Raw genomic sequence first — 14354 nt, forward strand, 5'->3', positions numbered from 1 at the left:
ATTATGGTAGCTAATGTTTATAAAGCCAGTAGGAGGTCAGATCATCAAGTAGCACATGTTCTAGTTACTGAATTCACTGGCCAATTAAAAGGCTGGTGGGATCATTATCTTACACAAGAACAAAGAATACGAATATTAAGTGCTTATAAGCATGACGAAAATATGCAAGAGATTAAGACAGAAGATGGTCAACCTATAGAAGATGCTGTTAATACTCTAATATTTATATTAAAAAAATATTTTTTACGTGATCCTTTCCAATTTAAAGAAAGAATTAGTGATTTATTAATCAATTTAAGATGTCCTAGATTATCTGATTTTAGATGGTATAAAGATGTCTTTCTAACTAAAGTTATGATCAAAGATGATTGCCAACAACCATACTGGAAAGAAAAGTTCATAGTCGGACTTCCATATTACTTCACCCAAAAGGTACGAGAATCTTTAGTAAAATCAGATGGTACTATTGATTTTATTAATCTTACATATGGAGATATAATATCTTCTATTAATAGAACTGGTCTGATTATGTGTAATGATATAAGATTAAAAAAGCAAATGGAAAAAGAAAAAAAATTTGCTACAAAAGAATGAGGTACCTTTTGTGAACAGCTTGGTTATTCTCCATTATTAGCTCATTCTACAAGACATAAAAAAAGAAAAGGAATTTATAAAACTTATCCAACTAAGAAAAGAAATTATAAAAAACCCTATAAAAAACCCAATGAAAAACCCGTATATAAGAAACCAGTAAAGAATACAAAAAAGTTTAATAAAAAGAAAAAACAAATTGTATGTTATAAATGTGGAAAGGTTGGACGCTAGGCATCAAATTGTAAGGTTAAAAAAGAAATTAATGAATTAGATATATCTAAAGAAGTAAAAGAAAAATTACTAAATATCTTTATACAATCAAGTAAAGAAGATGAAATTTCTTCAGAAGAAGACGAAATTTATCAATTAAAAGAATCAAGTTTTTCAGAACAATCTTCTGATAACGAGTCAGAAGAAGATGAAATTCATATTTGTAATTGTCTAGATAAAAATAATTGTATCTGTAATAAAACTATTAATGTATTATCGTCACATGAAAATATTATATTAGAATTAATAGATAAAATTAATAATCCACAGGAAAGAAAAGAATATTTAGAAAAATTAAAAGATACTTTTAGTAATCCCAAAACTTTTGAACCCAATTCAACCCCCTCATCATATGATTTTCTAGAAATAGTAAATAGATTTCAATCAGAAAAACAAAATATTACTTTAAAGAATTTACATCAATAAATTAATGAAATAAAAAAAGAAATTAGAAATTTGAAAGCCTCTAACACCAAACTTGAAGTTTCTAATGAACAATTATTACAAGAAATTATACTATTAAAAATAGATGAAAATAATGACACTCCTAAAAAAGAACAAGGAGAAAGCTCAGTAAAAATTATAAAAGAAGAATTAGATAATTTTATAAACATACTTAATAAGATGAATTTTCAAAAATGATATACTGAAGTAATTATTTTCATTAATGAAAAATTCTCTTTTTCTGCACTAGCTTTATTAGATACAGGTGCAGGTCTAAACTGAATACAAGAAGGAATAATACGCTATAAATATTTTGAAAAAATAAAAGAGACATTATCTCAAACTAATGGAGCAAAATTAAACATAAATTATAAATTATCAAATGCACATATATGTAATAGTGGAATTTGTTTTAAAACAATATTCATTTTAGTAAAAAACATCAATACCAAAGTAATATTAGGAAACTCATTTCTTGCTTTATTTTACCATTTTTCTATAACAGAAGAAGGAATTTATACTAAAATATTAGAAAAAGAAATTCAATTTAAATTTTTATTCTCTTCAGTCTCAAGAGAGATTAATTCCTTAAAAGAACCCTAATTAACTAAAGAAATTAATTTTTTAACAAAAGTTAAAATCGAAAGAAAAGAAAAACAAAATAAATTTCTTAAAACAAGAATTAAAATACAAAAGAATTGAAGAACAATTAAAAGATCCTTTATTAATCCAAAAAATTAATAATTTTAAAAATATAATTGAAAAGGAAGTATGTTCTAATTTACCTAATGCTTTTTGGAGTAGAAAACAACATATAGTCAAATTACCTTATGAAAAAGAATTTTTTGAAAAGAATATTCCTACTAAGGCCTGACCCATTCAAATGAATAAAGAATTATTAGAATTCTGTAAACAAGAAATTAATGATTTATTAGCCAAATGACTTATTAGAAAGAGCAAATCACCATGGAGTTGTGCTGCTTTTTATGTACAAAAACAAGCAGAATTAGAAAGAGGTGTTCTTAGATTAGTTATAAATTATAAGCCTTTAAACAAAGTTTTATAATGGATTAGATACCCTATTCCTAATAAAAAAGATTTATTATCTTGACTTTATGCTGCTACTATATTTTTAAAATTTGATATGAAAAAGGGATTTTGGTAAATCTATATTGCTGAAAAAGATAGATACAAAACTGCATTTACAGTCCCTTTTGGACATTATGAATGCAATGTTATGCCATTCGGATTAAAAAATGCTCCTAGTGAATTTCAAAATATTATGAATGAAATATTTACACCTTTTACTCATTTTTCTATAGTTTATATAGATTATGTATTAATATTCTCTTCATCAATTGAACAACATTGGAAACATTTAAATACTTTTGTTCAAATAATTAAACAAAATGGATTAGTAGTTTCATCATGTAAAGTTAAATTATTCCAAAACAATATTAGATTCCTTGGACATGATATTTATCAAGGAACTATTACCCCAATAAGTAGGGCTATAGAATTTGCTAATAAATTCCCTGATGAAATAAAGGAAAAAGAATCCACCTCCATGGACAGAGGAACATACAAATATTATAAAACAAATAAAGGCTCATGTTAAGAAATTACCATGCTTAGAACTCTCATCTCCTGATGCCTTTAAAATTGTTGAAACAGATGTCTCTGATCTTGGTTATGGAGGAATTTTGAAACAAAAATTATCAGATGAAAAAGAACAGATTATTCGATTCCATTCAGGATACTGGAATCCTACTCAAAAGAATTACAGTACTATTAAAAAAGAAATTCTAGCTATTGTATTATGCATTTCTAAATTTCAAGATGATCTTTTGAATCACAATTTTTTACTTATAATTGATTGTAAATCAGCCAAGGAAGTTTTAGTAAAAGATGTTAAAAACTTGGCTGCTAAACAAATTTTTGCAAGATGGCAAGCTATTTTAAGTATTTTTGATTTTGATATTGAGCATATTAAAGGAGATTCTAATTCTCTTCCTGATTTTCTATCCCGAGAATTCTTACAGGAAAAATCATGTCTTCCTCAAAATCCACAGTGAAATCCAAATCTTCCTATGCCAAATCACTTTCTCCTCCTTATCCTTCACCCTGTCCTTCCGTCACACCAAAACCCTATACAGTACTAGGGACATTACCACAAAACATTAGGTCATCTTATAATCCATTTTCACCATTATCCTCTCCAAAATTACCTACGTACTCAAAAGCTGTTTCTTCTTCTGGTTCTTCTCCTTCTCAAATTATTAATCCTCCACCATTATCTCAGCCCTCCGTAACTCCTATTATCTTCAAATCCCATTGGCATCCAGTCTTTCCTATTGAATCAGAATTACAGCATTTATCTGAACCTCAAAAATTACTTGACGCTTTTCTATTACTAGATTGGCATTATGTTCCCCAGAACATTACCAAGACTTAGAACTTTTATGAATTTATTTTAGTAGATACTGATTCTATTATTATTTCTGAAATCTCCTGCTCTCTATAATCTCAACCCTCTCCACCTGCAACTCCGATTATTGCATTCTACAAAGTTACTATTAAACAGGTTCTTACCTTAGAACAGTGGGGAAAAAACCCATATTTGACGAGAAGATTTTCTCAGTCATATGATCCTCCTTATTTCGATTACTACGATTATCAGCAAGCATGGAACAAAACATTCTTACGACAAAACAAGAATTTGCGCCATTCCTGATTTCTCAATTTTGATAAATTACAGGAAATTAAGACTCTACTGCGATGGTTCCTATTATGGCGGGATCAATTTGGACCAGAATCTCTCATTCTTCCTTCACCTCCCTAGGAGAGTCTTCAAGCTTTCACATTACAGAACGATTGTCCACCTTCATTATCACACTGTTTACCACTTCTCATTTTCTTTCTTAAAACCAAATTAAATTGGATCATGAAGTGGGAATATGTCATTAAACCTCATCCTTCTCTCAAAAATATTATGTTTTTGGCCCGCCAAGTCTCTGTAAAATGGTGGGAAAAGTATAATTATGATCATGTTGTAAAAATGTTCTAAAAAATTACCAAGGCTCATGAGGTTCTTGTTCAGAGAAGCAGATTCCAAACTCAATTAGCAACAATTACCAATAAAAAAGATTTGAAAAAATTAGCAGAAGCAATGTCACAAGTATCAGACAGTGGATGAAGAAGAAGACCATCAAGTCAGATTATCTTCAGCACAACAGACAACATCATCGCCACTACAGCAGGCCTCTCCTTCTCAACAGGCCTCTCATTCTCATGACAACTCACCATATTATTCCTCACAGATGATGGATTCTCAAGATCCGTATGAACTGGAACTGGCAAATTATGACCCTCAGATTATGTAATTCCAAAAGATTATCGTCTTTTTGTCCATTATTAGAACACTGTTCAAGATGCTCGTCACTGTTCAAGATGCCCGTCAGTCAAGAATCATCTAGCTGTCTAGTTACTGTTTAGCCGCCCATGTTTAATAAATGTAGCCGCCTATTTACTGTGTATGAGTTACTATACATGTCAGTAATATTATTATAAGGTACTGTTTTGGAGTCTATAAATAAGCAGTTTGTAAGTGAGGAAAGGCATTCAGAAATTCTCATTTGAAGCCATTCCTAGTCATTCTCTTTCGTCACTCTCAAAACTTCTCTCTTGTAAACTCATTTCCATGTCTCCTACCTTTCAATCCTTTGAGAATTAATCTCTTTGTAAGTATTATGTTTTCAATAAAGTTGATTTTATCTTATATTACTCTTTACTTTTATTCATGCCCTTATTTTCTGCACTTCATGCATTTATTTATTAATATTTATTCTATTATTTGTTAATATATCTATTATATATATCCTGGTATACATAATATATTAAAAAGTAAAAACAAGCCCAGCGAGCCAGAAAAGTTGAAAGCCCAGCAGCCCAAGGCCCCAAACCATAGGAAACGGCGTTGTTTCCTCTCCAATGATGAATAAGTAAATGACACTATCGCTAGGCTTACATGATAAGTAAATCTGTCAATTTATTAAAGGAAAATGATTTCCTTCCAATTATATCATAAGAAACTTTTTTTAATCTACCTATAAATATGACAAGCGTACACTAAACATGCAAAAAATATATACTTGTTTAAAAATTTAAAAAGATGCATGCTTTTAAAAGGAATGTTACTTGCAGTTATGAGTACGTAAGTATCGTATAATCATTTTGAAAAAAGTAAATAAATACAAAATTTATATAAAAAAAATTAATTTTTTAATAATATATTTTACTATTTTTTGAAAGAACTTCACGATATTTACATATTTCACGATTTTATGTAACCTTACTCATTATTTAAAAAGTAGAATTTACTTTATAAGATCCAAATTTTAATATTTTTCTTTTAAATCAAATTATATATTTTACTAAATTTACGGAGATTGTGATAATAGAACTATTCCCAACCAAGTTAGGCAACACTTGCTCGATGAAATGACTAACCCCAAATCGAAGCTCCAGAAATCGCCTGCGTCAAGAGGAGGAAAACCAAAACTCTGTCTCTCTTTGAGATGACCAAAATCTTAATCTTAACATCGGCAAGCTCTCCAGTGATCCAGTCTTCACAACCATCTGTTTCCGGCTAGCACTTCCAGCCACACACGGCCCAACTGTAGCCACGTCTTTTCCCGATCCAATGTGCGCTGCGCCGCTACCCACCCAGCGGTCTTGCACACCACTTCTCTGGTCTAGCCATCGTCCACTGTAAACATAGCAATCTCTCTCTCTCTCTCTACCTAACATTGGCTATTTTCTTCTTTTTCAGACACCCGTGGCCATACCCTCACTCTGCCCGTCTATGGTGTGTCGCTCTCCAAGATTCCACCACGTCTCGGCTTCTCTCGGTTGCTGATATAAATTTGGAGCAAGGTTGAATCCTTTTGTTTCATGTATTTTTTATGGTAACATCACTGAACTGACATATAGTTTAATTTTAGGATTACCAGTTGTAATGGGATTTATTTTACCCTACTCTTTTGTTTATTTTGTGATAATCTGGAAATGTGAGAATTTTATCAAATCATGCTCCTAAGATTAATATATTACATGTTTTAAGTATTCTTAAGTGAAAAAGATGACAGTGAAAAATAAGGGAAAAACTGTTGTTGCAAATGAGAGTTAGTTATACTTAATATCTATGGATTACTTAGATCTTTCTGTTAATTTTAGAAAAGATTACCATGATGGAGAACAGTTCAATGTAAATCCTCTTAAGTATCTTCTTCTAGGAATTTCATTATGTAATAGCAATGTGTTATAGCCAAATGTCGTATTCTCTGCTTTGGATGATGAACTTCCATCCCACAGATGAAGGAACTCAGGTGTGTATTGTAATTCTCATGGGTAGATTTGTTTTTTCATATGAATCTATGTTCTATCAGGTTTCCTTTAAAGCCAGATATTTCAAAAGATTTGATAGAACATTCATGGATTCGGTTGTGCAAATGCAGCCCTTCATAGTTCATTTGTCTTAGATAAGTCTGGTTAATTGAATATCTAATTGGGGCTAATCTGATTGTGACAAGTAAACACGATGTAAACATATAGCCTCACAAGTCATAAATTTTTGGTTCTGCTTCAAACTCATACAAAGTAATTGCTGTGTTATTATTAAATTTGAAGAAATAGATTTTACGTTTTTCTAGTGACTAATTATTTTTTTAGTTGATATATGATGAATTCGATGATGAATTATGCTGTAATTTATCAATCTAGTATGAACTTTATATAAATATGTATATGTAAATTTATAAACGCATCATAAATCATCTATGTAGTTGGCAACAATAAGATTCTGCATGGTAGTAGTATGAGCATTGGAATTTGGTCACAAATAATCTAGCGGTCTGAATTTTAGAATGTTAATATCTATTTCCTGTTCTTCCTTTCATGTTTCATCTGTCAAAGCCATGTGATTTTAAATTTGTTTCTTACTATGGGCTTTTATCTTGAATCTAAGAGTTTTAATTTCCTGTTAGTACGATTCCAAAATTTCTGAGAAAGGTTGGTTAAGCTCTTATTTAAGAAATACATAGGTTAGCCCATTTCCAAAAGAATGAGGATTTTAATGATTTAAAGAGTTATCTGTTTTGGTGTATGCTGTATAAAATGCGGTCCTCTTATTCTTTCGATGCAGAAGGGTTTGTAATTATTATTCTGAAAGGTCAAGCTGACCAGAATCCTTTATTCAAACTCATATCGTAATTCTGCATTTTTATTTGTTTTTTTAACTAACCACCAGTTAGATTGGCCTGATTTTGTATAACTTTTGAAGTTCTGATGGTTAGCTTGGTTAGCTTTCTGCAGTTTCTGACAGCTTGAGTTTCAGAAGCCTGAGTGAATAAAGGAAAAGGCTAAGGCCATCAAGCATCTGAGGTACAAATTTTCTATCCTTTTTCCCCCCTTACGTGTTTTGTTATCCTTAACAAGCTAAAATATTTATTACTATCCACAACTCTTCATGTTTTGTACCTATGACTGTAATGATATGCAATTCAAAAGCTTTATCGTGGTTTGTGGTTAGGAGCAAATCAGCGAATTAGTTGATGTGGTATTTCTCCTTGAAGCATTTGAACTTGATTTGTGTACATGGTGCTGTCAAACTCTTTAATGGTTAGCCAATAATCTGGTTTAACCATTTAATCTGCTTTCTTTAGCTTGATCCAGTTGGTTGGGACTTGGGAAGTGAATATAGTACATTATCACTAGGAAGACACAGCAACCTACTGATGAAAAAAAAAAAAAAAAAGAAAAAGAAAAAAGAAAAAGAAAAAGAAAAAGGAAGACACAGCAACCTAAGCCCTAGTGCGAGATTAGCTGGACCTCTCCCTCAAGTTCTTCTTTATCCTGCCACTAACGTTATTTTGGTGGATCCGAGATGAGCTTAATACATTGCTATTGCACCTTGATGCTTACACGATTCTTTGTTAAGGTAGCATTCATTATAAGAGCCTTTGAGGACAAACATCATCTGATCCAGTAAATATCACTTAGCTTTATTTAATTTCCTCCATATCGATCTTGGTTTGGCCAGATTGTTTTGGAATCTCTTCTTCCATTTTTATTGCAAAATTCCTGTTCTAGTAATCAAATATTACCAAAAAAAAAAAAAAAAAAAAAAAAAGAGGCCTAACCTTACAGCTGTAGAATGTTGTTATTTTGGTGCAATCAGGTTTATCCTCATACCTTTTAGTTGTTGGCAAATGCGAGTCGCTCTAGTGCAATGTATATGTTAGTCATATGTATAATTTCTGATTTTCTACATCAAAATTCCATACTCTCTACTTTTCATTTTTTTGGGCTCTTCTTTTGGGATTTTTTTTTCTTTTTTTTTTTTTTTTGGGGGGGGGGGGGGGGGTGGAATGGGGGCGGGACAAGGGTTAGAGGTAGGGTTGTGGGCTCATGTTGCAAACCTGCCACAAATGTAATTTTTGTTTTGAAGACCTTTTCTTCCTTCTATTTTTGTGTTCTTTTAGTTTTTTGGAGCCACTTCAGTTCTTCTACATCCTGAAACATTTGTTATTTTTGTAGATTGGAATAGAAATTTATGTGGCCAATGCCACCACGATAGTTACACCATTAATTTATCAAGGAAAATGATAGGGCCACCGCTGGTGGCTCCCGCTGGGGGCCACCGCTGGCCCTATTTTATTTTTAATTTTTTTAATTTTTTCTTTTCCTTAATGATTAAGATTTTTTTTTAATATTATTATAATTTTTTTATATTTTTTTAAAATTTTTAAAAGTATTAAAAAATGATTTAAAAAAAAAACTAAAAAAAATAATTTTGTTTTTGCCTAACGGAGGCGGGAGCCACCAACGGTGCCTGTAGCACCGTCCATTTATTAATTTGTTAAAGTTCCTCTGTGGACGATGTTCATGGCTTGTTAGCCCACAGAAAATTTAGATGTAATGTTTTTAGGGTTAGAATCTTCTGACGGATGCAATTTGAAATCTAATTGGCTCATTTTTAATAATAAATCAGGACTTTGGACAATTGAAGGATGACGGTTTTAAAGCGGTATGTGCTCCGATTGTTCATATCAATAAAGTACATCACAGCGAATGTCGTGGACAGAAATAATGGACGGATTGTTGCAACAGCATCAACAGTGGAACACGATATCAAGGGATCGCTTGAGTGTGGCCGGTCTTGCAATGCCAAGGCGGCAGCAGTTGTTGGAGAGGTGCTGGCTATGCGACTCAGGGTGGAGGGTCTTGAAGAGGGACAGGGAAGAGGGATTCATGTTGATGTTAACAAAGAAGTAGAAAAGAAAGGCTTTAAAAACCGTACCAAGATATGGGCCATTGTCAATGCTCTTAAAAGCAATGGGATCAAACTTATTCTGGATGATAAAGATGACAATGCCAGGGCAAATTACTGATATGTTCCTTCCTTCTCCGGGTTCTCCCCTTATAATTTATGTAAGATATTTTTATGATTTTTACCGTCTTTTCAATTTTTTTTTTTTTTTTACTATCTGAAGACAGTCTCGTTACTCTGGATTTTGTTACCTTTGTGGAAGACTCATGAAGCGATCTGAGCTATTATTATGGAGCATAATGAAATTCTTCATAGTCATCTACCTTCTGGGGCGTTACTGGCCTGATTGAGTCTAGTTGTCCCAGAGGAGGCACACGCCTTCCAAAACAGTAAATAAAGTATCTACCTCCGTTTACTAGAAGTGATATGAGCAAGACGTTATCTTTTCAACCTGGTATACCCATAATATGAGAAAGGCCGTTTACTTATACTGATGTACTTTAAAATCTCACTTTGCTTTATATTATCTTCCTCTCTAAGGTTCTCCCTTTATAGAGGTTCTCTCATGTCCTTTCGTAGGGAGTGGTGACTGCATACAGATGAACGGTAATTGTGTTGATAGGGAGTGGTGACTGCATACAGATGAACGGTAATTGTGTTGATGACGGAAGAAGAGTTAGAAGAATCTGTACAGGAAGTATCCTTATCAGAGCAAGAAAAGGAGATCCATGTCGAGAAATTTTTGATAGAGGATACCATAACTAAATTATCAAAGTTTTTGATCGTCAAACTATATATTAACAGATCGTCATTACAACAGGGAAGTGTTCTAGAGTATGATGTGGAAACTATGGCGACTTGGCAAGAAAATATCGTTTAAAAGATCTGGGTCTAAGGATAAATTCGGGTGGAGTTTGAAGATTGAAGAGATAAGGGTCATGTAAAAATGGATGGACCATAGTCTTTTGATGAACACTTACTACTAATGAAGGAGTTTGAAGGTTATTTACAAATGAGTAAAATACAATTTACAGAAGCCTCATTCTGGGCGCACCTTTACAATCTTCCATTGAATGGGATGAATGAATACGTGGGAAAACTGATTGGTGTTGCGAGTGGGTGAGTGGAATAAATAGATAAGGGTGATGCAGCATGGGGGGTGTTCTTAAGAATCAGAGTTTGCATAGACACAACAAAGCCTCCGTTGAGAGGAAAGAGGATCTCCCTGGGATCATTAGGCCCATACTAGGTTAGATTTGTTTATGAACATCTCCCAAACTTTGCTATTACTGTGGAAAGCTTTCTTATAGCGATCGGGACTGTGATCTATGGCAAAGCTACAAGAAAACCTCTGAGCAAGAATGTCTCCCCTATGAACAATTGATGCGAACTGGTGGAGAAGGAGTTGGGAATACCGCGATCAAAAGTGGAAGGATGATCTGAATTTTTGAAAGGAAGTGTGGCTCAGGCGTGGCTAGTGTTTGGAGATTTCAACGAAATCTTTGAGAGGCACAAGAAGAAAGGAGAAAGGGCAAGACCTGAAGGACAGATGACTGAGTTTAGATTACTATTGGATGATTGTGAATTGCAAGATATGGGCTTCAAGGGAGTAAGTATACTTGGTGCAATAGAATAGGAGCTTAGGATAGTATTAGCGAAATACTTAATAGATTTTTGGCAAACTCAAAGTGGCTTTATTTGTTCCCATGATTAAAAGTAGTACATGGCACAACAACACACTTGGATCATGTACCAATCATCTTAAATTTGAGTGGTGACCATTATTAGAAAAAGGGCCAAAGACTATTTCACTTTGAAGCAATGTGGATCAGGATGGAAATTGTAACAACTCGCTCTTTTTTCTCTCTTATGGTTATGAGTCTCGTAATGCATGCCAGACCTCGATGGCGTGTTTTTAAAAGATATTAAGTGATTTCTAAAGCAAGCCCAGTGTTTTAAAGCCTTCAAATATTTTAAATGTCTTGGAAATATTTATATGAGATATTTTCAGTGTTATTGGATTAAGCTTGATTTTAAATAAAACAATCATAATATTTTTAAAGAGCTACAAAAATATTATCATTGCGAAAAATTATTTAATTTAAATGATTTCAGTCATCTAAAAGTATTCTGAAATTTAAATTATGTTGAAAACTCTAAATTAATTAAATGGTTTTATTCTCTTAAAAGTAATTAACAAGACTTCATCATCTTATTAATGATGAAGGAATATTATTTTATGAACTTTAGTTTATAAAATAATATTCTATATTAATTCCTCTAAGTGTTTTAAACTAAATAAATGTTTACGCATTTTCAAATCAATATTTAAAATTTACAGTTAGCTCGTTTTGAAGATACCAAGACAAAAGGTTTGGATGAATTCCTCTCGGCTCCTAGTGCCACTGTGAGCTAGCCTCGGGCCACCACCTTAAGCCGGCAGCTTCACTCCTTGTTGGGGAGCATCTCTAGCCCGTACCCAAGCCCCACGGTAGCCCCCTTTACATACAGATCCACACAACCTGAAATGGGTTTCAAGCATAGGTTTCTTCGCGGCAACCCACGCCGCTAGCCACCACCCACGGCCTCCCCTGACCACCATGGCTCCTCCTTGCCAGCCAAGCCCTCCACCTCTCCCATGCCCTCTCACTCTCTAATGGGTTTCTCCACCCATATGGCTTAGATCCACCGCCCTCTAGCCACCGTGCTGCCACCATAGCTCCACCGCACCTCCCTCAAGCCCTTCATGGCCAGCCATCAAGCAACCAAGCTTCCCTCTCCATTTTCATGCTATGAGACCCACAGCCCAAACCCCCTCCATGAACCACCATGCATCCACTGCGTGCCACCTCAGCACCACCACGAGGCCACCACCCCAGGACCACGACCAAACCCTTCTCTGCTCAGATCCACTCTTGTAGCCGCCTCTAATAGCCCAAACAACCACTGTATGTATCCAATCGCCACCATACGCGATGTTAGCCGCCACCCACAAACCCTTCACCATGTTGGCACCCTTACTCAGCATGGATTTAGTAGCCAAAACCCTAGGTCCAATCCTCGAGGTAGCCCATTCTAAGGTAACTACCGCCCAAACTATGGCTTTCAACACCACTAGCCATGCCGAATAGCAAGCAACACATGGGTTATCCCGTCAATGGTATAATCTCTCATCCCTCGTTATTTATGTTAAATGTTAGTTGGTTAATTGTTGAGTTTGCTACGTAGTTGTGAGGTAAAGTGTGGTTGTGTAATCAAGTGTTAAGCATAATTGTGTAGTGTGATGTGAAATGTGGGCCCTAGTTGTGATATGGCGTAGTGTTGTGAAGGGAGTACATGCGGAGTGTACTCCATGTGATAGAGTGATGCACCATATGGCGTATATGCCATAGTGGTGATGCGGCATAGCGTGTGTGAAGGGAGTACATGTGGAGCGTACTCCATGAGGTGAAGTGATACATCGTGTGGTGTGTTGCAAAGAAAAGGATGGATGCGTAGTCAAGGAGTGTAGAGCGTGTGTTGTAGTGTCGAAAATTGTAGAATAGTGTCTTGAAGTAGTTGTGACGTGATCCTGTCGTAGTGACGGGTGTCACAATGTAGCTTGAGGTTAGTCTCAAGCTACACGATGAGACCGAGGCATAGAATAAATGGGTCTTGTCGTGTAAGTGTTGTGATGAACTTGTAAATGGCTGGGAAGTAGGAAGAGTCCTACCAACCGGGTTTGAATAGAAGTTGGTATCAGAGTATTGAGCTTGTTAATACAAGGGCGTTCAACGGATTATAAGTTCATCTTAAGTGATAAAGGGTAAGGCACATGCGCATTTGGTGAGACACGTGTACTGAACGGATTTACCATATATAATGGGTAATTTGTCCTAACCATAGTTACACGATGTTTAAGCCTTAGAATTGGCTTAAAGTCATGCGGCATGTATAGATGGGAATGAGGATTGAGTACAAGCTAGGATACATGAGGTAGTAATGGGTATATTGTCTAGGATTGGGATGCATGACTTAGTTGGTCTGAGTCATGCCTCGGAATGTGGTTAATAGGAGAGTAAGGTGAAGGTCTTAGTGTCTTAACCTTAATGTGAATCATGGAGGTTCAAGGATAAGACCTCGAAGTAAGAGGCTAAATTGGAAAAGGTAACCCAAGTGGGTCCCATGAAGAGGAAATGTGGTAAGGAAGACATAGAAGACGGAGGTAGGGACTGTAAATGGATCCTAAAGGTTTTAACATAGTAAATGGCATGTAAGGACATGGGATAGAAGGAGAGTGTTCCAAGTGAAGTGTAATTCTATTCTAGTTTACTTGCTTATGCATTAGATAGAGAATGACGCTAAGGTTATGTGTATGCATGTAGGCTGCCATCTGACACGCACATGAATGGATTACATGAAATGAGTATGGCATGGAGTCCAAGTAACTATTATGTTCATACTCTTCTAGAGTTTTCTAAATAAATGAAAATGAAAATAAAAATGAAATATTTTTCCTTTACGATGCTCTACAAAATGACACGGATGATGCGATACGAAAGGATGATAAGTAGAAGTTTTCAAGTATAAGTATATAATGGCCCTCCTTGGCAGCCATTTTTTATGCACCCCAAAGTATGTAAGTGTATGCATGTGAATGGATGTTATACGTAGTAATTACTGGATGTATTTTCAACAAATGAAATGCGAGCCTGACGCCTCATGCTTTAAGCGATGC

The 14354-nt window shown here is 34.4% G+C and overlaps 1 protein-coding gene across 6 annotated transcripts; it reads left to right on the forward strand.

Moving 5' to 3' along the window:
• Nucleotides 1–5759: 5759 nt before the first annotated feature.
• On the forward strand, nt 5760–9937 carry LOC122294743 (50S ribosomal protein L18). Of its 6 annotated transcripts, none has more exons than XM_043103676.1 (4): nt 5760–6078; nt 6140–6243; nt 7671–7749; nt 9359–9937. In XM_043103676.1, exon 4 carries the CDS (start codon nt 9378–9380, stop codon nt 9756–9758), a length of 381 nt encoding a protein of 126 aa, XP_042959610.1. In that variant the 5' UTR covers nt 5760–6078; nt 6140–6243; nt 7671–7749; nt 9359–9377; the 3' UTR covers nt 9759–9937. The 6 variants fall into 6 exon arrangements, with proteins under 6 accessions (XP_042959610.1, XP_042959609.1, XP_042959607.1 ...); XM_043103675.1 differs by having other exon boundaries at nt 7681–7749; XM_043103673.1 differs by having other exon boundaries at nt 5760–6060; nt 6140–6275.
• Nucleotides 9938–14354: the final 4417 nt, after the last annotated feature.

The sequence above is a fragment of the Carya illinoinensis genome, chromosome 14, assembly GCF_018687715.1.
Source record: "Carya illinoinensis cultivar Pawnee chromosome 14, C.illinoinensisPawnee_v1, whole genome shotgun sequence".
Classification (NCBI taxonomy): domain Eukaryota; kingdom Viridiplantae; phylum Streptophyta; class Magnoliopsida; order Fagales; family Juglandaceae; genus Carya; species Carya illinoinensis.

Bases quoted from the DNA above. Each gene is read 5' to 3' on its own strand.
- LOC122294743 (XM_043103676.1), top strand. From the start codon at position 9,378: ATGACGGTTTTAAAGCGGTATGTGCTCCGATTGTTCATATCAATAAAG.